General features: G+C 44.0%; 2 protein-coding genes across 3 annotated transcripts; both read left to right on the plus strand.

Annotated features, from left to right (window-relative positions):
• The first annotated feature begins 34 nt into the window (after window positions 1-34).
• Window positions 35-6,706, plus strand: rnmt (RNA (guanine-7-) methyltransferase). Of its 2 annotated transcripts, none has more exons than XM_028964042.1 (11): window positions 35-83; window positions 1,423-1,596; window positions 3,301-3,436; window positions 3,770-3,892; window positions 4,507-4,619; window positions 4,705-4,886; window positions 5,448-5,612; window positions 5,781-5,898; window positions 5,984-6,085; window positions 6,189-6,222; window positions 6,420-6,706. In XM_028964042.1, the coding sequence occupies exons 2-11, from the start codon at window positions 1,465-1,467 to the stop codon at window positions 6,455-6,457; spliced, it is 1,143 nt and encodes a 380-aa protein (XP_028819875.1). In that variant the 5' UTR covers window positions 35-83; window positions 1,423-1,464; the 3' UTR covers window positions 6,458-6,706. The 2 variants fall into 2 exon arrangements, with proteins under 2 accessions (XP_028819875.1, XP_028819874.1); XM_028964041.1 differs by having other exon boundaries at window positions 51-274.
• Window positions 6,707-15,753: 9,047 nt separating this feature from the next.
• On the plus strand, window positions 15,754-24,194 carry mc5ra (melanocortin 5a receptor). The gene is made up of 2 exons (XM_028963609.1): window positions 15,754-15,836; window positions 22,331-24,194. Exon 2 carries the CDS (start codon window positions 22,432-22,434, stop codon window positions 23,503-23,505), a length of 1,074 nt encoding a protein of 357 aa, XP_028819442.1. The 5' UTR covers window positions 15,754-15,836; window positions 22,331-22,431; the 3' UTR covers window positions 23,506-24,194.
• Window positions 24,195-24,421: the final 227 nt, after the last annotated feature.

Genomic DNA, 24,421 nt, shown 5'->3' on the forward strand with positions numbered 1-24,421 from the left:
AGGGGGCACCGCCGCCGCGGCGGCTCGATAGTCAACCGCTTGCACAACCCCGAGGAAGCAGCGCGTAATGGCGGAAAACTTAAGTGAGTCGGTAACGCGGGGCGGGAATGACGCGATGTCCCTATAACGGGCCGCTGGCGTGTCGCAGTGCGACGCAGCGAATTTGACGCAGACGTTCGCGTCTTGCTCGGCGCCCGGGGAATCGCGGCGCGGCGTGTGCGCAGTACCCCTGCGGCGGTCCGGTTCGGGGATAAACTCGCCGCTAATCCGGGCGGTAAGAGCCACGAGTCGGCCAGCTTCGTTGACTAAGCGCGATATTTTTTTCTTGTATTATGTTGTCCGCTGTAACATGAACTGCGCGTTATTAGGCCCCCTGGCTAGTACCGGACACTTGGGCTGTGAGTCTGGGGTAGAATTTTGCTGCGTTCTTTGCTGGCGATTAGCTAAAATACTGTGCGTGTAACGATCCCTCCATCGACCATAAATCAAATATTGATTTACCTAAGGCGTTTAATGCATAATTTCTATTTTTTCATGAAACAATAGCAACACAGTTTTGTTCTCTATCCATAGACATTTGCTTGTTTGGGATCATTCATTATTTTACCCAGTTCTTCACTTATCGCTCGGCTCACTTAAAAGAGTCGATTCTTTCGGATCCAAAGTTTTTTTTTTGTTTTGTTTTTTTTTGCTTAAATTAATTTATTACCAAAATGATGTAAAACTATAAGTGAAATTAAGGATTAACGTACCAATCTTATATCAGATTTGTATTAGTTATATGGTTTATAACAGGGTAAATTCATTTTAGGTACAAAACCAAATCTCAATTTGAGAAAAAGAGCCAAGATTTCTTCTCACTGCATTGATTGATGTACAGTCTCATGTTCTGATGCAGGTTATTTGTAGAGCCTGTTCGATATGAAATTTTAACCCTGAACGCTCTACACTCTGCCGTTCTAGTATCAACTAGTATTGCTACTAGTTGAAATGTGTGCAAACTTTACTCCGTCTCCTGCTGTCACTCATGTTGTTGCATGCTTCTCCTTCCCTCTGGTTTCTGTGCATGCAGTTCCCTCCCAGGAGATTTCACATCTCTACATATCAACATGGGCGTTTTTACCACTTTCACATTTTAATCTGCGTTATTTTTGTGTTTTTATACTTTTAGACAGTCCCTACCTGAACAGTTTGGAAGAACACTGAGCAAAACTATCGCTGTTTTGAATCTAGAAATTAATGTACAATAAAATAACGATTACCCTGATCCTTTATGCCTAAGGGGGTCGTGTGTTTCAGCTGCTTGTCTGCTGTGTCATGTTAATAATAGTGGCGCTGCTCACGGCTTCCAGTCTCGGTAATAGTTGTGGACGAGATTATTTCCGTCAGCTTGTTGTAACCCTTTTGCTTTGATGTCCTCAGTGTGAAACAAAACATAAATTTAAGAAGGATTGAAGGGCAGAAATGGAGAATTTGGCCAAAAATGACAAGGGAGGTGAAGTGGAGGACCTCCCTGAAGGAGAAGTTGGACAGGCGAGCAAGAGGAAACGACCTGGGGACGAGCAGACTGAAGACGGATCTCAGACCAAGAAGCTGGTGAGAAACGTCCTGCGGAAAACCCGCCATCATATTTATAATCAAAATGCGCTCATGTTTAATTTTTTTTTTCAGGTTTTTTGTATACTTCATGTACTTTATGAACGACAATTTTTTTTATGAGACGCTAGCTGGGTTTCGTGTAGGGCTGCAACAACGAATCGATTAAATTGATAAAAAACGATTACTAAAAGAGTTGGCAACGAATTTCCTAATCGATTCGTTGTGTCGCGCGACGCGGAGGCATTTGATTATTAAAAAAAAAAAAAAACTTTATTTGAGCGTGGAGCGGAGTGAACACACTCGGTCTCTCTCGCGCACAGATGCTAGCAGAGTTGGGCGCCTCATAGACAGCGTGGAGCAAAAAAAAAAAAAAAAAGAGCGGAGGTAGAGGACAGATACATGGCGGAGAAATCTGTGCGAAAATATGCTAAAAGCGGCATGGCACGGGAGCACCACTGCAATGATCCTGCACCTGAAACGCAAACAAGTTGGAGTGTTTGATGAGGAGGAAGGGAGTTGAACAGCAGGGGAAGTCCTACTTTAGTTCCGTTTTGAAGTGAGGAACGTAATGTCCCTGGTGCTGGTGTTTACTCGTTACCCAGCTTGACAAGTTAGCTTTAGCACGTTAATAACAGTAGTAAAGCAGGGGTGCTATAGTTACTTTGCATTAAAAGACTAAAGACGTGTTTTTATTCACTAGCCGTTTTTGGAGCGTTCATTTTTCAATCTGTTGTCATGTATAGCTGCACTGCAAAAAAAGCTTTTCTTACCTAGTAATTTTGTCTCGTTTCCAGTACAAATATCTAAAAAAAAATCTTAAATCAAGATTACTAGACAAGAAAAATGGCATGAGAAAATTAAGTGATGCTTAAAACTTCTGTTTGAGATTATATCTCATTAAGATTAGTTTTATTACCCCATTGGCAGATAATTTTGCTTGTTTTAAGCAATCACTTAATTTTGAGGTGTTTTATCAGAAAACAAGACAATTTCTTATGCTATTTCATGTGTCTAGTAAATGTATCTTGATTTAAGATTTTTTTTAGATATTTGGACTGAAAACAAGTTAGAATAGCATTTTTTGCAGTGTATATTCTGTGCTTCGTCCCATATAGGTTGGTATTGACATATATTTGTGTGTTCTTTTAAATTTAATTTTAAAGTTAGTTCTGACATTCAATTTGTATTGTTCTTTATTTTTTTATAAATTATTTATCATTCTGGCAGCTCAGGTGGCACTTTATTTTAAAAAAGTATATTTGGCAGATGTAAAGCATACATGTGTATGTTTTTTGTGTTAGTACATTTCTATTTTATTATTTTTATAACAGCTCAAGGAGCAACATGTCTGCACTTTCTAAAGATTTTGGTTCTGTTTTTGAATAAAGGGTTGCAAATGAATGCTTTTCTTGTTTTTTTTATCTGATTCTACTGATTAGAATCGACAGATTAATCGATTATTAAAATAATCGTTAGTTGCAGCCCTAGTTTCATGATTTAATACCCAAAGGCAGATCCTTGAGGCAGAAATTTGAAAAAAAAAAAAAAAAACAAACCATATATATATATATATATATATATGTGTGTGTGTGTGTGTGTGTGTGTGTGTGTGTGTGTCCAACACCAGAAAGGGATTTTTAAAGAGTCTGTACAGCTGTTGTCTGGTCGCGTGACCACCTCCCCTCTCTGTGTCGGCTGCAGCTGACTGAGGAGGGCCACAGCGTGAAGGTGGCGTCGCACTACAACACGCTGCAGGAATGCGGCCTGGACGAACGCAGCCGCAGCCGCATCGTGCACATGCGCAACTTCAACAACTGGCTGAAGAGCGTCCTGATCGGTGAGTGGCGAGAGACTTCACGGTTTGGTAAAGCCCTGCAGAGGTCACCTCTTCCATCTCTGCAGGACTTTTTCACCAAGAGATGTAGGACCCGGGCCATCAAGGTTATAAAGGCCAAATCGACCCTCTGAATGTTTATTTACTGTCTGCTGTGGTTACTGCACTGCAGTATCCATACCAACCACCCAATATTTGCTTGCATGTTCTCCTTTTATTCTGTTTTATTTTATTATTTTTTTTTACAGCTTGAGTCGGTCCTGGATTCATTTCACCATGTTGTACTGCTTTTGACAGTGAAATCTTGAATCTCGATGACTGTGTATCTCTGTCCAGGTGAGGTGCTGGATCAGGTGCACCAGCGCCAGAGGGAGGTGTGTGTTCTGGACCTGGGCTGCGGGAAAGGGGGGGACCTGCTGAAGTGGCGAAAAGGCCGAATCAGCCAGCTGGTGTGTGCAGGTACGGGGAAAAAATACCTTTCTTATTTTAGCCAGAAAGGGTAACTTTTTCAGACATGATCTGATATAACACCAGTGGTGTCCTAGCGGGTAAAGAAGCAGACCCGTAACCGGAAGGTTGTGGGTTCAAACCCCGAGCCGCTAAGGTGCGGCTGAAGTCCCCTTGATCAAGGTACCATCCCCACACACTGCTCCCCGGGGGCCTGTCATGGTGATGGTTAAAAGCAGAGGGCACGTTTCGTTGTGTCACCCTGCGCTGCAGTGTTTCACAATGACATAAACAATCACTTTCATAATCTACTCTTAAATATGCCAGGACTAGGGGGGGATAAAGAAAACCTTGCTGAGTATTAGAAGGTCCCAGGTTCAAACCCCACTTACTACCATTGTGTCCCTGAGCAAGACTCTTAACCCTAAATTGCTCCAGGGGGGGACTGTCCCTGTAACTACTGATTGTAAGTCGCTCTGGATAAGGGCGTCTGGTAAATGCATGCAGTTTAAATGGCTTTAAACTGCGGTTACAAAGGCAGCAGTGACTAAACTATTGTGTGATACATTTACATTATCGATATTAAACTGGTGAGCGTGTGTGCGGTGTTCTGCGTGTGTTCGTAGATATTGCGGGTGTGTCTGTGGAACAATGTCAGAGTCGCTACGATGACATGAGGAAGCGGAGCCACAGCGAGAGAATCTTCAGTGCAGAGTTCATTACAGCAGACTGTACCAGGGTACAAACACACACACACACGCACTGTATTAAATCCCTCTAACCTACTGTCTGCTTGGTTATTAGAACTGTGTGTGTGTGTGTAGGAACTCTTGTCGGAGAAGCTGTCGGACCCCGAGATGCGCTTCGACGTCTGCAGCTGTCAGTTTGTGTATCACTATTCCTTCGAGACGCAGCAGCAGGCCGATACCATGCTGCGGAATGCTTGCGAGCGGCTCCGCCCTGGCGGGTTCTTCATCGGAACCACGCCCGATGCCTATGAGCTGGTGTGAGTTTCCACGTTTCATACATATTACAGGGCTCATTAATAACCTGGAAAAGTTATGGAATTTGAAAAGAATTTTCCAGGCCGTGAATATGAAAGTTCTGGAAAGTCACTGAAATCTGATACACGAATTTGGAACAAAGTAAATAGTTCCCGTAAAACTGTGCCAGTAATGGTTTTCTACGATTACACTAGCGCAGTGTCTTTGCTGGCTTTACGTAGGGAAGCACGACACGTGGCGCTGCGTGCGTTGCTTAAGTGTTCCTTTTAAACACAAAATAAGTTGCAGCTCATTATCTGTGTCCGTACCTGATTTGGCTCGGGCTGCGTGACATTAGAGGAAGAAATGCTGTCAATTAAGTTTCAGGCTTGTCATAAATGAAAATTTTCTGGTAAATTTGACTCTTGTGATTTTTTTTTTTTTTTCTTTTTTTCACATTTGCAAATTTCAGAGAACATATATGGTCATGAAAATTTGCCTTAAAGTGATGGAAAAGTCATTAAATTCTGGTGTTAAAAAAATGTAAGAACCATAATATTAATAGACCAAATATTTTTTGTTAGGAAGCGACTGGAGGCGTCCGACTCTAACAGTTTTGGCAACGAAGTTTACCGCGTCACGTTCCAGAAGAAGGACGAGTACCCGCTGTTTGGCTGCCAGTACGACTTCAACCTGGAGGGTGTGGTCAATGTCCCAGAGTTCCTGGTTTACTTCCCGCTGTTTGTGGAGTGAGTGCCGATCGAACTCAGACCTGCTGCTTGAAATACACCTGTATGACCAGAAGGGGGCGCACTGACCCCCATAATGCACTTTGCCACTGTTTAAACTGGGTTTATATATATGTGTGTGTGTGTGTGTGTGTGTAATATATATATATATAAATAATTTTTTTAAAGGATGGCTAAGAAGTACAACATGCGTCTGGTTTATAAGAAAACGTTCCACGAGTTCTTTAAAGACAAGATCCAGAACGATCAGAACCGAGTGCTCATGCAGAGGATGCAGGCGCTTGAGGTAAACGGAACGATTGATTAAAATGTGCGGAATAGATTTTGGAATGGAGGTATGTGACTCAGGACCAATGTTCTTATCTTCGAAGCAATACCCGGCGGATGGCAGGAGCAGGCTGGCGTCTGATAGGCCGGAGGAGTACGAGCACGCTCAGAGGCACTCGGAAGAGGGTGGCGCCCGAATGCCACTGGTGAGGGTCTCTCTTTTCAAATGGACATGAAGTGAACTCCTAGAACCTGCGTTTAACACTAACACTTTTTTTTTTTTTTTTTTTTTTTTTTTTTTTCTTCCAGGGGACGTTAAGCAAATCTGAGTGGGAGGCGACAAGTGAGTAGCTCCACTTTTTTTTTATAAACTAATAAGTTCTTAATTATAACATTGAGCGTTCATTTCATATGCATATTTCATTTTTTTTTCCCCCAAAACTGCCATGTGATTCTTGCTCGTCGATTATCTGTAATTAAATGATGATGACCTTTTTTGTTATTTTTAAAAAGATAATTATTTCTTTCTTGATCTTGCAGGTATTTACCTGGTGTTTGTGTTTGAGAAGATGTCATGAAGTGTGTTTGAGAAGATGTCTTTTTTTATTTTATTTTTTTTTTCTCTCCAGTATTTGCCAACTGTAGATTTGAACATTTATGTGTTGATGGCAGGAGAGTCTCATTGAGGGGGGCGGAGGCGGGGGTGGAGTGTAGATGGAAACTGAGCTCATCATGTGGTTTCAGAAAAAGTGGCTGCTGGTTGGTCCAGAGTCAGTGCCCCTTTGACTGCCTCTTTAAATAAAACTTTTTTTTTTTGTTTGTTTCAATGCTCTTGTGTACATTTTTTTTTTTTTTTTTTTTTTTTTTTTTTCTGGCTGACTATTTTCTAGTACATTTATGTGGTTATCTGGTTGACTATTTTCTAACAGCATTTATCAGACACCCTTATCCAGAGCCACTTAAAATCAGTAGTCACAGGGTCAGTCCCCCCTGGAGCAATTTAGGGTTAAGTGTCTTGCTCAGGGACACAATGGTAGTAAGTGGGGTTTGAACCTGGGTCTTCTGGTTCACAGGCGAGTGTGTTACCCACTAGGCTACTACCACCATCCAGTACTATAATGCTTTTGGGAAACCATAGAAATAGATAGATACAGATACTTTATTTATACCGAATGGCATTTTGGTGTCCAGTAGCTACAACGACAACACACAGACATGCCGTCCACACCCACACCCATACACATTACACAAATACAGAGGAAGGTAAAGTTAGGTTGTAACATGCTGCTTGTGCCAGTCTATTACCAGTGAAACAGGCTACACAACATATCAAATAAAATACTCATTACTTAACTAGGCATAGACAAAGGTTAAACAAAATAACTTTTCATACAGAAAAAAATGACATTGTGATATATTGGTCACACAGGCCAGCAAGGAATCAAAAGAACCAAGATCTAAATATCCTGTGAAGCTGCTTCCATGTTGCCCAGTCCTGGTTCTGAGGACTGTGCCCCAGTATTCCTGGTCCAGCCGAGGAAGATCTAATGGCACGCTGATGGTTAAGACTGATTGTTGAGGGGTTTCCAGGTTTTGGGATAACCTTGTTTTTCTAAATTCCTGTAAAAAGAATGAAATGTTGTCTCTCTCCCCTATAACTGAGGAACGTTTTAATTAGATTGTTTTAATTGCACTAAAGCAGCTCCTTTCCTTCTTCACTTTGACCTCAGCTCTTAGTTTGCAGCCTGTAGATGAGCCGGTTTGAGATTTGCTTCCACATCCTGAATGGCGTCACTTTTGTTTGAATGTTGTTGTTGGGCATCGGTCGTCTCCTGACTGTCATGTGCTGTCATGTCGCTCTGGAACAGAGCTGCTTTCTGGGAATCTCTCACACACACACACACACACACACACACACTTCTCACGTAGCTCAGCAGCAGTGACTGAAGCACACGTGGCACATGAGGGGCTTGTCGTGTGAGGTCCAAGGTCCCCATGTGGCTGATGTTGCTAAAAAATTATATGAGGATAATGAACATTCAGGTCATCGTCCTTGAAGATGTGATATAGACGATGATGTAACCTGTTGTATAATGAAGCCTTCTCATGCTCCATTTGTACCAAAAATCCCATCAATGCATCATTCTAACATTATCCATATCTATTAGTGGAAATATTGGACGTCATAATCAGGAAAAGAACAACTGACCTCTGGTCTGAAAGTGAATGGGTCAGTTTTTGTAATTTTTGTTTTGCACGTTTATGTTGAACATTTTGAAAAATGCTGTTTTCATTTTGCAAAATTAAACAATTGATGTTTTTCTTGGCCATAACTTAATGTTACTAAGAGCCCAAACTGAATTGTCTCATTGATTTCTTTGGTCCAGGACATTGCCTGAAAGCTACTCACTGGTACTCAGTGTCACGGCTGCCGGAACCCTTCCTGGGACACTGGGTGAAGTGTCTACTGCCAGTTCAGTGTCCCCAATTCACCTAGTGTGCATTAGAGCCATAGATCTTGGTCCGAGCCGACTCAGTCAGGTTTAGTGTGGGTCGGCTCGGTGAGCAAACACGAACTTCTGGTCTATAGTACATATCCTTGTCGTATGATTCACTGCTTGTAAATTTGGTTTTTTAATTATCACGAGAGAGATGCCAGAATGGAGGCAAGAGTCTGGCAATTATGTTTTAAACCTGCTCATTTCCTTTCCGGGCTCGGGCTGGGTTAGGCCCAATTACAGCTTTTGTGTGCATGCCTTTGGATGGCGGGAGGAAACCGGAGAACCCAGAGGAAACCACCGACATGGGGAGAGCATGCAGACCCTGCCCACTCAAGGTCTTAACTGAGATTTGAACTCACAACTTTGAAGGTGTGAGAGACCACCATACAGCCAAGCTAACAAACAAACAAACAAAGAACAAATACATGTGTGATGATGGATGGCCTTGTGCATTACAAATTATATTTAGAAGCTTAAATTTTGTTGGCAAATAAGATTTAGTAAGAAATGAGAAGTGACCCTCCCCAACACCAGTCATATTTCAATCTTATTATTATCATCATCCGAAAGATCATTTATTTCAATGTAATCAGGGTTGCATCTGGCATCAACTTGAAAGTTTATTTTTGCAGATTATCTGCGTAGATAACACACATACACACGCACAATGCACTTTATAATCCAGTTGTGCTCCAGGCTCTCCGTCGACCCCGTTTCTGGAATTAACGTAATCTCTGAGTGATCAGCAGTTTAAAACATGACCTTTAACCCTGACGAGCTGTGCTGATTGGATCAGTCTTTCATGTTTTATCCAATTCAGATGATCCAATTCTGGGCCGAGCATGAAAGGGTCATGTGGTGTGTGCACCAATGAGCAAGCGGGAACCAGAAACTTTCTTTCGAATTTCACGGCCTCCATCGTTACGGCCTCCTGTCTGGCCTTCTTCTGTGGAGAAGATCAAGCAAACAGCTTCTTCTCAGGTCCTGTAAATAGGTCCCGACCCAAATCCAGCTGACCCTTCGGAGGTGAACCGAGGAATTTTCCTGACTCCTCATCTGGATCTGTATTCAGTATAGATGGTCCACTCAATTCTTCATGCTAAATTCTGGCCTACAGGAAGTGGAGAACGTTTCACTCATATCGCTCTCTGGGCTTTCTGGTTCTTATGCTGTTAAGTTTCGGACCTCAATGTAGAAGAGCTCCAGCAGGATAAAAAATCTATGCCTATGGGCCTTTAAAACTCAGAGGAGGCCTTTATTGTTTTCCCATTTATAGTAGAAACTCAAACAGACATCTTCTAATCTTGGTCTAAACCATGTTTTAAAGGTCTCCATTGTAGGTGAATCTTGAAGCAGATGGAAAATGTGACATCTGAAGCCTTCTGGGGTATTATTGCCCTTACCTGTTTTAGTCTGCCAGTCTTCAGACCTGCAGGTAGGCAGACCTGATCAGGTACTGACACACTCCGCCCCCTGAGGTCCAGTCTAGCTGAAGGATGAGATATGAGATCATAATTTCTGTTCCTGAGCCTGTTCTGGGGACCAGCAGCAAGTGGGAAAAGAGTTTAAAAGGTCTCTTTCCCAAATTCAGCCTTGGCTACAGACACTTTTTACTCCAGTCGCACAATAAATTCTAATGAGGAGGAGAGAGCATTCGGCGAAGCAGAATGACCAAAGCGCTCCTTATACATACCGCCACTTCTAGCCACTGCAGGACCATAGACAGGCTGGGGGAACTCGTCTTAATCTTAAATGATCCCATCACCCTGAGTGAGCAGTGAGCAGCCATGAATGGAGCAGCGTGTGGGGACTATCTTGATCAACGGAACCGCAGATTTTGAACCCACAACCGATTCTGCTTCCTTACCTGCCAGGCCACCACTGATCAGGTAAAACAAGGAAGAACAGCTCGTTTTTTTTTTTTGAGGAGGACAAACTAACCACCCTTCTTGTCGGTGTGTAATTATTTCTGTCACCCAGAATCCGATCTTCAATGATGTTCTTTTTTACAAATAGAGATTAAAATAGGGGGAGCCTGATGATTGACGCATTTCACGCACACCTCTTCCTTTACTTTACTTTTACTTTACTTTATTTTGCAGACGCTTTTATCCAAAGCGACTTACAGCGACTTTACATTTGGGATGGTTTAAAACCCGCACCTGTCAATACGGTACGTGCACCAAGTATGATTGTTTTATCAATTTATTTACACCAAGGACCCCTTTGAACCTTGCACTAGTGAACAATCCCCACACAGTGCCCGATTAAAAGTAGCGCCCATGGACTTTTGAAACACCGTTTTTAAAAGGGGATTTTGGCGAAATGTAAACGGCCGTGACCCTGCTAAGAAGACAGGGGTTATAGATGTTCATATTGACTATAGGCGGGGTGTTTTTTTTTTTTTTTTTTCAGATTTATCTGCCAGCTGCTTTGCCCAAGGGGTGAAAGGGGGGAGGTTAATGCACCAAGACGGCTGTAAATCAAATATTAAATAAGCACCAACACATCTCTCTGGGTCCCAGTGTCTCAAGCGAAGAGACAAACCCAAGGCGCATTTTTCTCTTTTGATCACATGTGACCCTCGGGCCGCGTCGGCGAATGTTTCTAAATCGGACCGGCTGCAGCCCCTAATGGTTTTCAGTGAAAATGCGGCCGATTTTACAAACAATACATGATGCTAAAAGCAAATGTGTGTATTTGTGCGTATGTGTGTGTGTGTGTGTCATGCATGATATTGTTTAGGCCCACACAGCACAATCCACGGATTATTTAATTGACGGGGTTTTTTCTCAGAAGTGGATTTATGGGAACACAGGAGCCGCGGGGGAGCTGCAGTGACTCAGACACAGTGTGACCACCACAGATCAGCGCTCGTCCTGACTTCATTATCACTGCTGCGCATCGCAACAAGCTCAGTGTGTGTGTGTGTGTTGGATTTTCAAATTCTGAGAAGCACTTTCTATAAAAACCGCCCGTCACACTCTATCAAGTTCACCCTGGCAATCAAAACCACTTACAAACGGATATTGACAACATTCTAATCAATACACTCAGGCCCCCTATAATGGTTGTTCACACCCCGATATTACCAATATCACATTAATACTGATACAATACATCCAGCATTAACATTCCAACACACTGGAAACTTGTCGTCAGCAACTGTTATAAGCTGAAATTTAAAATATGGAAAACTGCTACAGTAGTACTGCTACAACAGCCAGGAGCAGCGATGAAATAATATGAACATTTTCAAATCAAGATGTCATGCAAATTCATTTTAAATATTTCACACGGCATTAATTCTGCTGCACTTTGTTGTACGGGTCACGTCGTGGTTTGAGGAAGGGTGGGTGTGTCTGTCGTGCACGGAGCACTGGAGCGGAAACCAATCCTTGGTTGCCGCTTAACCCAAAAATAAACCAGAATAACTGGCCAACGTGTTTGGGAAAGTTGCATAAATAAATGATTTTGATTGGTTAGAGTTTGCGGCCTGCTTCAAAACTTCATCACTTTTTAACAATTTTTATATATATATGCACATATGCACATATATATATATTTATTATGTATTTATTTTTTCTTGGAATTGATGATGATTCACTTTATTTACAGAGTTAAAGTCAGAGGGTTAAGGCAACATCCCACATGTTGTGTAGTGGCCTCGAAAAACCTTCTGATGGACAAATTAATTACAGGACAGAAGGTCATCTGAAGGTGCCACTGAGGTGCCACTGAGCACACACTGCTCCCCGGGTGCCTGTCATGGCTGCCCACTTCTCACTGAAGGGTGACGGGTTAAAAGCAGAGGACACATTTCGTTGTGTCACCGTGTGACAATCACTTCACTTTCCTGCTTTCACTCACAACAACTTGTTAACATGCAAACACAATAACATAAAGGGACAGAACTTAAAAATCAATGCTTTAAAGTTCAGGACAGTTTGGTTGGGAGTTTTTATAATTGTATCAGTTTTTATAACTGATATGAAGTCCAAGTGGCTTCATATCAGTCAGCTGATTTCTTACAGTAGTTATAGTGTTGCTCTCTCGCTGTGAAATGTTCTTGCTGTGAAAATTCTGTGAATTTTCTAGGAGGCTATGTATCATTTCCCGTCGTCAGCGAGGCACTGAAACCTTTCAGTATGTTAATACCTTTATAGAGTAGAATGAAATTAGGAACCGTACAGAACACTCCGCACGCCCGGGTTACCGGTTCCAGCCCACCTGTCCATCAACCCCCGCCCACCACCAGCAGCCCAACATCACCGTTAAACGTGTAGCATTCATAACCACAACGTATGTGTGTGTGCGTGTGTCTGTGTGTGTTAATGCTGCTCTTTGTTGACTCGGACTCCCTTGGCGCTCGTGAGAAGCCGGATTTTCCTAAGAACTCCCCAAGACAGACGAGCTTCACACCATGCGCCTCAAAAGGCTCCTTTATCTGCGTTTACACAACAGTCATGGGTTCTGCCGTGCCCCACCGCGAACCCGGCCCCGACCCTGTACCCGCGGATCCGGCGAGGCACTCCGCAGCTAACCTCTCCAGACCGGTGGCCGGGGCTGGACCCGGGGCTCAGAGACCAGCTTTATCTGCACAGCTGTCACATCTTCTCTGTCTGCTGCAGAACACGAGGAGCAGGCCTGGCCCTCTTATTCAATTCAAGTCCATTTACGTCGCAGAACATTTGAAACGATGTGAAATCAAGAAACGCAATTTGTAAAACTCGTGTCACTTTTATTACCATTTTGGATTTTGGGCCTGGTCAGCATGGTGTCACCGCGGTTAGGGTTCTAGGCTTGTTGTTGGTGTGGTCCGGTTCTGAGAGACAGCAGGTTTGAACCTGCTTCTTGTTGTTTGTTGTTCTTCTGTGAGTCTTTTTTGAAGAACCGTCTGGAACCGACCTTGCTGGACAAACAAAAAAAAAAGTGAAGTGATTGTCACATGTGATACACAGCAGCACAGCACACGGTGCACACAGTGAAATTTGTCCTCTACATTTAACCCATCAGCCTGAGTGAGCAGTGGGCAGCCATGACAGGCGCCCGGGGAGCAGTGTGTGGGGACGGTGCTTTGCTCAGTGGCACCTCAGTGGCACCCAGTGGCACCGGCAACCTTCTGATTATGGGGCCGCTTCCTTAAAATAAAATAAATAAAAGTGAAGTGATTGTCACATGTGATACACAGTAGCACAGCACACGGTGCACACAGTGAAATTTGTCCTCTGCATTTAACCCATCACCCTGAGTGAGCAGTGGGCAGCCATGACAGGCGCCCGGGGAGCGCTGTGTTGGGACGGTGCTTTGCTCAGTGGCACCTCAGTGGTAACTTGGCAGATCTGGATTCGAACCAGCAACCTTCTGATTACGGGGCCACTTCCTTAACCACTAGGCCACCACTGCCCCACGCTAGGCCACCACTGCCCCTGGGACAATAAACGAAACAAAGGTTCTGCAGTGTTCCGCAACGTTTCTGATTGGTTCTGCCTTTTGACGTCTGCCGGGGCCGAAATTGATTTTCTGAGGAGTCACATCACAGACTAATTTTCTCAGGATATGAGAACCTGGTTCTCCAGCCTGCAGAACAATAATCCCCCCGCATTACTCACGACCGCGAGCGCGGCAGGCTACGCCGCGAAAGTGCCACTGCAGGGACCAGAACCGAGTTAACGTCACTGGATTTGGTGACGTTTGGTGAAGTGTCCACAGCCCCTGTTGCGATTCTAAACTTCTCCCAGCTTTACTGTGACCCTATAACCTCCACCGTCCAATCTGTTCGGGGGCAAAATACTTTAAAACGCGTAAGGAAGTGAAGCCGTAATCGGAAGGTTGTGGGTTCAAATCCCGAACTGCCAAGGTGCCGCTGAGGTCCCCTTTATCAAGGTACTGTCCCCACACACTGCTCTCCGGGCACCTGTCACCAAGGTTGCTGGTCAAATAAAGAGGACAGTTTTCACTTTGTCACTGTGCGCTGTGCTGCACAATAACAGTCACTTCACTTACAATAAGCCAAGTTGCATAAGCTTTATTTAAGCAATTTTTAATTTGATTCAGTCCTCCTGGGTAGGAGTCTGGCGGCATGGCTTATCTTGGCTTTGCAATATATTCCCACAGTTCTTTGCAAATGCGTTCCAGATCTCTTCTGCGCAGTATGTAGGTCTGGGCTTGGCCCTTGGTCCTGATCATTTACTAGACGCCCTTATCCAGAGCGCCTTACCACTAGTAGTTACAGGGACAGTCCCCGCCTGGAGACACTCAGGGTTAAGTGTCTTGCTCAGGGACACAATGGCAGGAAGTGGGATTTGAACCTGGGACTTTGTGGTCCTCCGGGTCATAAAGTGTGATTGTAATGCAGAGCACAGAGTGACACAAAAAAAAAAGCAAAATGTGTCTTCTGCTTTTAACCATCACCCTTGGTGAGCAGTGGGCAGCCCAGGGAGGTGGGGGTGACCGTCCTTGGCAGTTTGAACCTGCAACCTTCTTATTACAGGTCCACTTCCTTACCTGCTGGGCCACGCTGCCCCACACAGGTGAGTTTGTTACCCACAATGCATCACGAAAACAGCCTCGTGGAGAGGATGGAAGAGTTTGAATCATGTATATACAGTACAGGCCAAAGGTTTGGACACACCAAACCTTTATTTTCATGACCATTTACATTTACAGCATTTATCAGATGCCCTTATCCAGAGCGACCTACAATCAGTAGTTACAGGAACAGTCCCCCCCTGGAGACACTTAGGGCTAAGTGTCTTGCTCAGGGACACAATGGTAGTAAGTGGGATTTGAACCTGGGTCTTCTGGTTCACAGGCGAGTGTGTTACCACTAGGCTACTACCATCCTAATGACCATTTACGTTGGTAGATTCTCACTGAAGGCATCAAAACTACGAATGAACACATTTGGAGTTATTTACTTAACAAAAAAAGGTGAAATAACTGAAAACATGTTTTATATTCTAGTTTCTTTGCTCTGATTACTGCTTTGCACACTCTTGGCATTCTCTCGATGAGCTTCAAGAGCTCCTCACCTGAAATGGTTCTCCAACAGTCTTGAAGGAGTTCCCAGAGGTGTTTAGCACTCGTTGGGGTCCAGCTCACCCCAAACCATCTGGACTGGGTTCAGGTCCGGTGACTGTGGAGGCCAGGTCTCCACTTTTTGTTAAGTACATAACTCCACATGTGTTCATTCATAGTTTTGATGCCTTCAGTGAGAATCTACCAACGTAAATGCTCATGAAAATAAAGAAAACACATTGAATGAGAAGGTGTGTCCAAACTTTTGGCCTGCACTATGAAACATCTGGGCGGATCTCTGTCGCGGTGTTTCGTGACAGGAGGGGTGGGCTCCACGGCGGGGGTGGAGTTGTGCCGCCCGGTCCGCGCGCTAAATACCGACGTCGCCGGGCGCGGCGCCGGAAAGCGGCGGGATCCTGCGTGCAGCCGACGCGCGGTGAGTAACGGGTCTTCCTCCCCGGGTCCGAACCCGCCGCGGCGCCGGCAGGCGGTGTTGAGCGGCGCTGTCCGGTCCCCGGTCCTGAAACGTGTCGCATAAACCGGGATCCGGGGTCCAGTTGCGGGAATAAGAAACTTTTATCTGCGTCGTGGCGCCGGTGTGTTGGTGTCAGCGTGGGAGTGTGTGTGTGTGTGTGTGTGTGTGTGTGTGTAGCATCTGTTCGATTAACTTGTTCCTGTGTTAAATCTTCCTGTGTTGCGTTTGTGTTCTTTTTTTAACTCGTGTGTGCATCTCTTCCATTTACCAGTGTGCGTGTGTTAAGGGGTAGTGGTGGCCTGGTGGACCAGAAGGTCGCGGGTTCGAATCCCGAACGGCCAGGGTGCCACTGAGGTCCCCTTGACCAAAGCACCGTCCCCACACACTGCTCCCCGGGCACCTGTCGTGGCTGCCCACTGCTCACTCAGGGTGATGGTTAAAAGCAGAGGGCACGTTGTGTTTCATCATGACAATCACTTCACTTTCACTTAAGTCTTAGATATTATGTGTGTTGAGTTGTGCTTGTGTGCACATTGGACAGTAGGAGCTGTGTGTGTGTGTGTGTGTGTGTGTGTGTGTGTGACAGTGAAGAGGACTGAATCGCTTCAGATATGGACTGACTGACTCGGCAGGTTCTGTATTGACTTATTTGATTTATTTCATTTGATTTGATTTATTTGGCATCCGATCACTGACTCCGCAGAGGTGTGTGTTCCAGACTGTCCGCTGGTTGGATCATAAGCACGTTACCATCGATTCATGGTAATTCGATTTGGATATTTTATGTGTTTATCACAGTGCCATGCTGAGACCATTATGTTCATTGTCACCCCAGACTGTAATAAATCCCTGAAAATCAGGAATTTTCCAAAAATCAAAACCCATAAAATTCATTGGTTTGCTTTGACTGTGAATCTGTCTGTTGTTATTTTGTTTTTTTTATTGTTTTGTGTAGGTGTGTTACAAATGCTGTTATGTTGTTTTTTCCTTTACAGCGACTGCATGTCGATTATATATACACACACACACACTTATATATATAAAATGTGTGTGTGTGTATATATATAATAACAGCTTCCTGTTTATGTAAATGTGACCCTCTTGCTAAATAAAGTTTACATTTATTTAATATCAGATTTTTTGGGCATCCCCTGTATGTCTTCACACATTTTTTGATGATCGTTGGCTTTGCGCTGATTTGTTTGTGTGACGAATTGACAAGGGAGGCTTAAATCGTAAAGAATGAGGATGATGGGGGTTTATCATGCCTACAGGCTCCTCCCTCGTCTTTTGAACTTTTGGACACAAGCTATTTCCAGAGTCTGTGAATCTGCTGTGACAAAGGCGGCTTGTAACACAAATTCGCCGGAACTTTCACAGCCATTCCATTACACGTACTGTATATGTTGCACTGTTTGTTTATTATTTTCTTTTTTTGTTACTTTCATTTATTCTTTTCTTTGTGCGGGTGGGGCCGAACTTCTGGTCTGTAGTGTGTGTTTGCTGTGATTGTTATGTTTATTTACTCTGGCTGTCTGTGTATGTTTGTTTGACTGTGTATGTTTTTACTCATGTCATGATCCGGTCCGGAAGGGGCTACTCCGGGTCCGGGATCCGGACAGGAGTTTCATGTTGGTCTTGTGTTAGTGTTTCCTGATCGTGTTCACCTGTGTATGATTTTATAAAGCCGCCCTGTTCGTGTATGTTCGCTGTCGGGTCGTTGTCACTGGATGTCTCCCCTGTCCTGTTCACCGTGTATTAAACTCCTGTTTCGTGACGTCGTGCGTATGCGTCCTTCTTCATCGCCACGTCCAGCCATCGTTCCAGATCTACTGCCTTGTCAAACCTCGGGGTTTATTGTGTATGTCTATTGTGATTGTTATGTGTGTTTTTTTACTCTGTAAGCATATGGTTATTGCGGTTATGCATATTAACTTTACTTGTAGGTTTATTTGGACTGTGGGTGTTTTGTTTATGTGTTTATTCACTCTGACCCAGTTAGTGTGTGTGTGTGTTTGTTTCTTCTGTTAGGGAGTGATTACTGTGATGTTGTGGGTGTTACGTTGGGTTGTGATCAGGGGGTTGACGGTGGCTTGGTGGTCCCTCTTCCTTCTTCCGTGTTGAGTGACACTGTTTAGCGTTTGTTGTTGATTGTGCCGTGGTGCGTCTGTCACGGCAACAGACGACTTCCCGTGGTCTCGCATCAGGGGTGTGTGGCTGATTTTACTGCTGATTTTAGCAGAGCCATAAATCATAAAATGCTGGTAATGATGATGTTCTGAGGCTATTCAGAAAAACAAATGTTGGTGGCAATTTTCCAGTCCCTTTCCTCTGCTTCCGACTGGTTCACACTGATCCTCTGCAGTAATCTCAGGCGGTGTTGCATAACGCTGTGGACAAATGCCAGCCTGGCCATTCGAATCTTCATCCAATCAAACGTGGGCTAAGTGATGCACACAGCATCCTGGAAGAGATCGATACATGCGTTACCCTCGCAGGAGGACCCGGGGGGCGCGTGTAATGGTCATAATTGTGTGGAGACTGAAATCCATAAGACGTCTTTCCAGCTGCTTCAGTAAACGGTCGGTGGAACATTTTGTCGCCGCGGGGAAATTGTTCACCTGGCACGAGCTCGGCTCAACACGTGCCTGTTGTCGCTGTCAAGCCTTCATGCAATAATGGAACGAAGTTCACAAACTGTACAAACACTCAATCAGGAATTTATCGGGAGTGAGATCTGAAACAATGCAGATGACCTTTTCGAAATGAAGTTTTGCATTCAACTAACCCATGAGATTAGCTCATAAATAGCTTGAATTGAAAGTCTAGTAAGAGCCCATGTTGGACGGAATTATCCAAATTGTGAAAATTCGCATAACTGCAGGAGTCTCGCTATCCGTGCAGGAGGTAGCCCTGAAGCTAATTCACTAGTCCTGTTATTTGTGTGCAAGACGACCTTAGAATTGGCAGAACTTGATTGTATTTAATTAGATTTTTTTTTTATTTATTGAATTTAAGTTGACCTGGGTTCAAGTCCAGGACATGAGTTCACTTGTCAAAAAGTCCAGTCACGTGTTGTAATTTTTACTTTCAAATTAACATGAAAATATGATTTATCTTTTTTTCCTTTACCAACAAAGAGGAGACAGACAAAAGTATTGTGGTAATACAACTTTATTCCAATTTCATGGCAACATTCTTAATACCGATATGGACCATTAATTATAAAACATTTTTGCTGATTTTTATAGATTTACACAAATGAGCAAGGCATGAACATTAATCTATCTTTATCTCTACAAAAAAATGATGTAAAATATGTTTAACACACATTAGTAATGATAATCAACAGTGTAACAGAAGGAAGAGTGTGTAACTTACCATGTTCGTTTTCAATCTTATGACCCAAGTGATGCATAATGAGAAATTAACATGGAATGTTAATTTAAAAGAACTTTAACTTTTTATTACAGTAATGAAGTATACCATAATTTCATATTTCAGTTTAAACAGTTTTTTAAAGATTGATATTTACACAATTTAAAAGCAAAATATGTGCTATTTAAAATAGTTGATCTGAATGAGAATGATTTTATGATGATTCTAATCCTAATTATTATCCTAATTTCTTTGTCTTTATTATATCTTTTATAAATTTCTTCGTTTTTGTTACTGAACAAAGCGTTGCTTTTGGGGAAAAAAACTATGTTCACTAGAGCCCAGTTCTATTAAACATTTTTCATGGAGGCAGTAGGAAAGCCCGAGGTCGGGCCGTGCTCTCCAGATTCAACCTTTGTCCTCTCAACATCTCCAGCACTAACTAAGGGCTTAAATGTATTCTCATTTAATTCTACATTGTGTGTGTGTGTGTGTGTGTGTGTGTGCAGAGATTGATCCTGTCTTGCATCCATCGGTTTCTCAGCTGTTGCACTCGATAAACATGTTTTTATGCTTTTATGTATCATTTTGTTTAATCTGCATTTGCATTTATTAAGGGTGTTTTAGTGCACATGAAGGTTCCTTAGAGTGACAAGTTGTCCTCTGAAGTCATTTCAGAGAAAGTCCCTGCATTACCGATTCCAGTACAGATGATCTGCGGCAGATCAGAAAGACAGAAAGATCAGGAACCTGTACCAGGGAAGGTACGTGGTTCCAACGCCATGGTGTGTAGCCGAGACGTCACAATCTTGTGACGATGGCTGAGAAAATCAATCCAGGATCAAAGAGTGAGGGGGGTTTGTGTTCTGCAACGTTTCACACACACACACACACACACACACACACACACACACACACACACACACACACACACACACACACACACATACACACTCTCTGGTGGAGACAAGCTTTAATGCTCCTGCAAATCTGATGTCTGCACAATGCGGGCTTTCAGAGGTAGAGGATGAGAGGCTGAAGCTCCACGTCGGCAGCGTGTTTACAGCAATTCCCACATCAGAGAAGAAGTGAGAGGGAGACGAATTCCCAGAGAGCCACGCTGCTGTGGAGCTGGTCTGACCTGCGCATCGATTCGCAATTGCTGGGCGTCCCTGCAGGAAAGGCATCTCACTTCTGCTCACCAAGTTGTCTGAATGAGAAAGTGTGTGTGTGTGTGTGTGTGTGTGTGAGACACCAACGCTTTCTGGAGTGTGTCTGGGTGAGTCATTCAGTGGAGGGAGAGAGGAAACGACAGTAATGAGGAGGAAGACCTTCTACCACCATGCTCCCCAGCATGAATAATCTTCGTATACAGATATCTCAGCCAATCCGAGCACAAGTTTACAAATGGCACTCAACAAGTGCCGTAACCATTACGAAACGCTGCCAAAAAGGGTTTATGTTACTCTGCATGACGAGGCAAAAGTGCCAATGGCTCCATCCAGGCAGAATGCCGGGAGTTGTGCAGGCTGCTCGAAGGTAACACGCCCAAAGTAAATGAAGCCTGTTAGCATTCTGTATTTGTATCATTCGATTCAATAAGGGTGGTAGTAGCCTAGTGGGTAACGCACTCACCTATGAACCAGAAGACCCGGGTTCGAATCCCACTTACTACCATTGTGTCCCTGAGCAAGACACTTAACCCTAAGTTGCTCCAGGGGGGGACTGTCCCTGTAACTACTGATTGTAAGTCGCTCTGGATAAGGGCGTCTGATAAATGCTGTAAATGTAAATGTGCTTATTATACCAGAGTAAAGGATGATGAGACTGGTTTGCTGGGTTAGCCTGTATCTTTTAACCCTTGGACACAAAATACTGAACGAACCTAGCGTGATGGACAGGCCGAATCATGTATCACTGATAAACCCACGTTTTCATGTAGAAGATTATAAACAGTCATTTTGGGCATCTTTACCACAATGCCATGACCATGAAAAGACACGTCCATACTTTCCTGGCATATATGTAAATGTTTGCATAGGTTGCCATTGGTAGGTTCTATGTGGCGCCTCCTACTGTCCGGGTTCTATTTGGTGTGATTGTGGATGGATTTGTATTTCTGTCTTTCTGTGATGCTGATAACTTGTACTGAAGTGCACAACTTCTCTGGAAACATTCTGCACAGCTTGTTTGTAGATGCTCCCTTTTCTTTTTTCAATAAGCGAAGATATAAAAAAAAATATCCGATGGTCGTTGTGTGGTAGTATGGGATGGTCTGGGGAGGCAAAAAATATCCACCCCCATTTTATTAACATGTAAAAGCGACAATTTTGTTGCAGAAATCATAACCTTTTGCTCAATAAAATTAACAGTGGCAATTGAAATTTTGTTACTTTTTTGTGAACAAATATAGAACTACATCTACAATGTAGTATACCAATACTCATCGGAAGCCCTGCATTATGGGATCTGTAGTTTGTGTGTTATCAGCACTTCACATCAACGGTCCATTATAATATTTATCTACTAAAATGAGTTTGACACCTATTGTCTCGACGAGGGCTGAAATGTGTTACATCATGTATTGATTGGCTGTAAAGGCATGTGAGATGACTGCACATTAACAAGACAAAGGATGTCTGCGCAGTCCGATGAAAATCTTTACTGTGTCATGCTAATGAAATAATGTGAATTAAGTTTACGATATCGTACATTATGGGTTTTTAGGAATTATTAATCATATATTAATCATACATCGTACAGAGGGTAAAATTATTGTACAAATATGATAATTATCGGACGTCTGGCCACAGTTACCAACACAGTTTTTTTTTTTCCGGATTGGAAAGGCAGAGCATTTTGTAGGGTGGGCACGGCTTGTCTCCGTGTAGGCAGTGTCCACACCAGCCCTCCCATGGGCACACCTCATGTGCCTAAAAAAATGTTTAGCACTGATTAACACAGAGGAAGTATGTAATCGGCCATTCTTGAACATTTACTTCTGAGGTTGGGCTAATCCGTGGCTTCTGTTAATGCAGATGTGTTTTAACACTTGTCCTCTTGTGCTTTCTTTACAGGACCATGATGCTTTGCAAGCCACCCCGGTGACAGCCCCACAGAGTGCTCAAAAGAATCCGGCTGCGTGTGGAGCCCCTGAACACCTCCCTCAGTCATCCAGATGAACACTTCAGAGACAAGGACACTTGCCTCACCCCACTGGGGCATCTGGGTAAATGGCAGCACGGCGTACCCAGCCCCCAACTTCACCTCCACCTTGCCGTCCCTTACCAAGCCGCGGACGTGCGAGCAGCTCAACATCACCGCAGAAGTGTTCCTCACCCTCGGCATCATCAGCCTGCTGGAGAACATCCTGGTCATCTGGGCCATCGTGAAGAACAAGAACCTCCACTCGCCAATGTACTTCTTCGTCTGCAGCTTGGCCGTGGCTGACATGTTGGTCAGTGCCACCAACACCTGGGAGACCATTGTCATGTACATGCTGGCCAACCGTCAGCTGGTGGTGGACGACCACTTCACCAGGCAGATGGACAACGTCTTCGACTCCATGATCTGCATCTCCGTGGTGGCCTCCATGTGCAGCCTGCTGGCCATCGCTGTGGACCGCTACGTCACCATCTTCTACGCGCTGCGCTATCATAACATCATGACGGTGCGACGTGCTTCGTTCATCATTGCGGGGATCTGGACGTTCTGCACAGGCTGTGGCATCATCTTCATCGTCTACTCGGACTCCATGCCAGTCATCGTGTGCTTGGTGTCCATGTTCTTTGCCATGCTGGTGCTGATGGCCTCGCTGTACAGCCACATGTTCCTGCTGGCACGTTCACACGTCAAGCGCATCGCGGCGCTGCCCGGGTACAACTCCATCCACCAGCGCACCAGCATGAAGGGCGCCATCACCCTCACCATCCTGCTGGGCGTGTTCGTGGTCTGCTGGGCGCCCTTCTTCCTGCACCTCATCCTGATGATCTCGTGCCCGCAGAACATCTACTGCGTCTGCTTCATGTCGCACTTCCACATGTACCTCATCCTCATCATGTGCAACTCCGTCATCGACCCACTCATCTATGCCTTCCGCAGCCAGGAGATGCGCAAGACCTTCAAGGAGATCTTCTGCTGCTACAGCCTGAGGGGCGCCTTTGAGAACGTTCTGCTCCTGCCCCTCTCCAACCGGGGTGGGTCCAACCGAGTGTCGGACACCAGGGTGGTGCAAAGCCCCGTGAGATCATAAACTTCGCCTGAGCAGGAGACGCTGTCCGCCGTTGAGTAACTCTGAGGGTGAGACAGAACATTTAACCTGATTTCAGAGAACATGGAGGACCAGAAAGACGTGGTCCGCACCAGCCGCCAGGTTCTCGAATCTCGTGTTCGATGTTACATTTCAGGGGATGAAGATGGTCTGAAAAGCCTGTTTGGACATAAAATCTCAGTCAGAGCATATTTATTGTTATATTGTTAATAATGTAAGGTCTGTGCGTTTTAAATTTTGAAACATTTTAATATAATGGATATATTGAATGTTGCTCCAGTTCATAGCTAAAACTCTAAATCCACATAAGCTAACGTGCATCTGAGGGTTTCCTGCTTGTGTTCTGATTTATTGTGGCTTGTGGGACGCGGGAAACATTTTTTAAACTGGGAGGGACCAAACTGTCAGAATGCTTCATCCAGTTTAGATGTCAATACTTGCATTGCTTGCGCTGTTTCTTTTTTGGCTGTGCAAGTTGGACTGTGCCCAATCAGTGAGAGCTTATGTGTATATTTGGACATTTTTTTATGCATACGTAGATGGTCGCATGACACTTTAACAAGTGGCTGTCAGGAGACATGGAAATGTGATCAGTACAACCTGCCAGACGCACAGCTTTTTTCTTTATGTGATACTATAAGAAAAGGTTAAATAAATGTACTTTACCATTACCATTTGGTATGATGTATTTTTGATTCAATTGGTTTTTATTAAGTGTGTAATTCCAGTCTTTTGTGGCTGCTTGAAAAGAGCATAACTATAACATTTACTCATTCGCTAGATACATCATAAAACACCATCAGGCAACATGACTTCAGCTCCTTTTAGGACTGTGAATAAATGCAGAATATCAGAATCAGATTCTGTATTTGTTCAGCTGAGGTGTAGATTTGGGACT

The sequence above is a fragment of the Denticeps clupeoides genome, chromosome 20, assembly GCF_900700375.1.
Source record: "Denticeps clupeoides chromosome 20, fDenClu1.1, whole genome shotgun sequence".
NCBI classification, from domain to species: domain Eukaryota; kingdom Metazoa; phylum Chordata; class Actinopteri; order Clupeiformes; family Denticipitidae; genus Denticeps; species Denticeps clupeoides.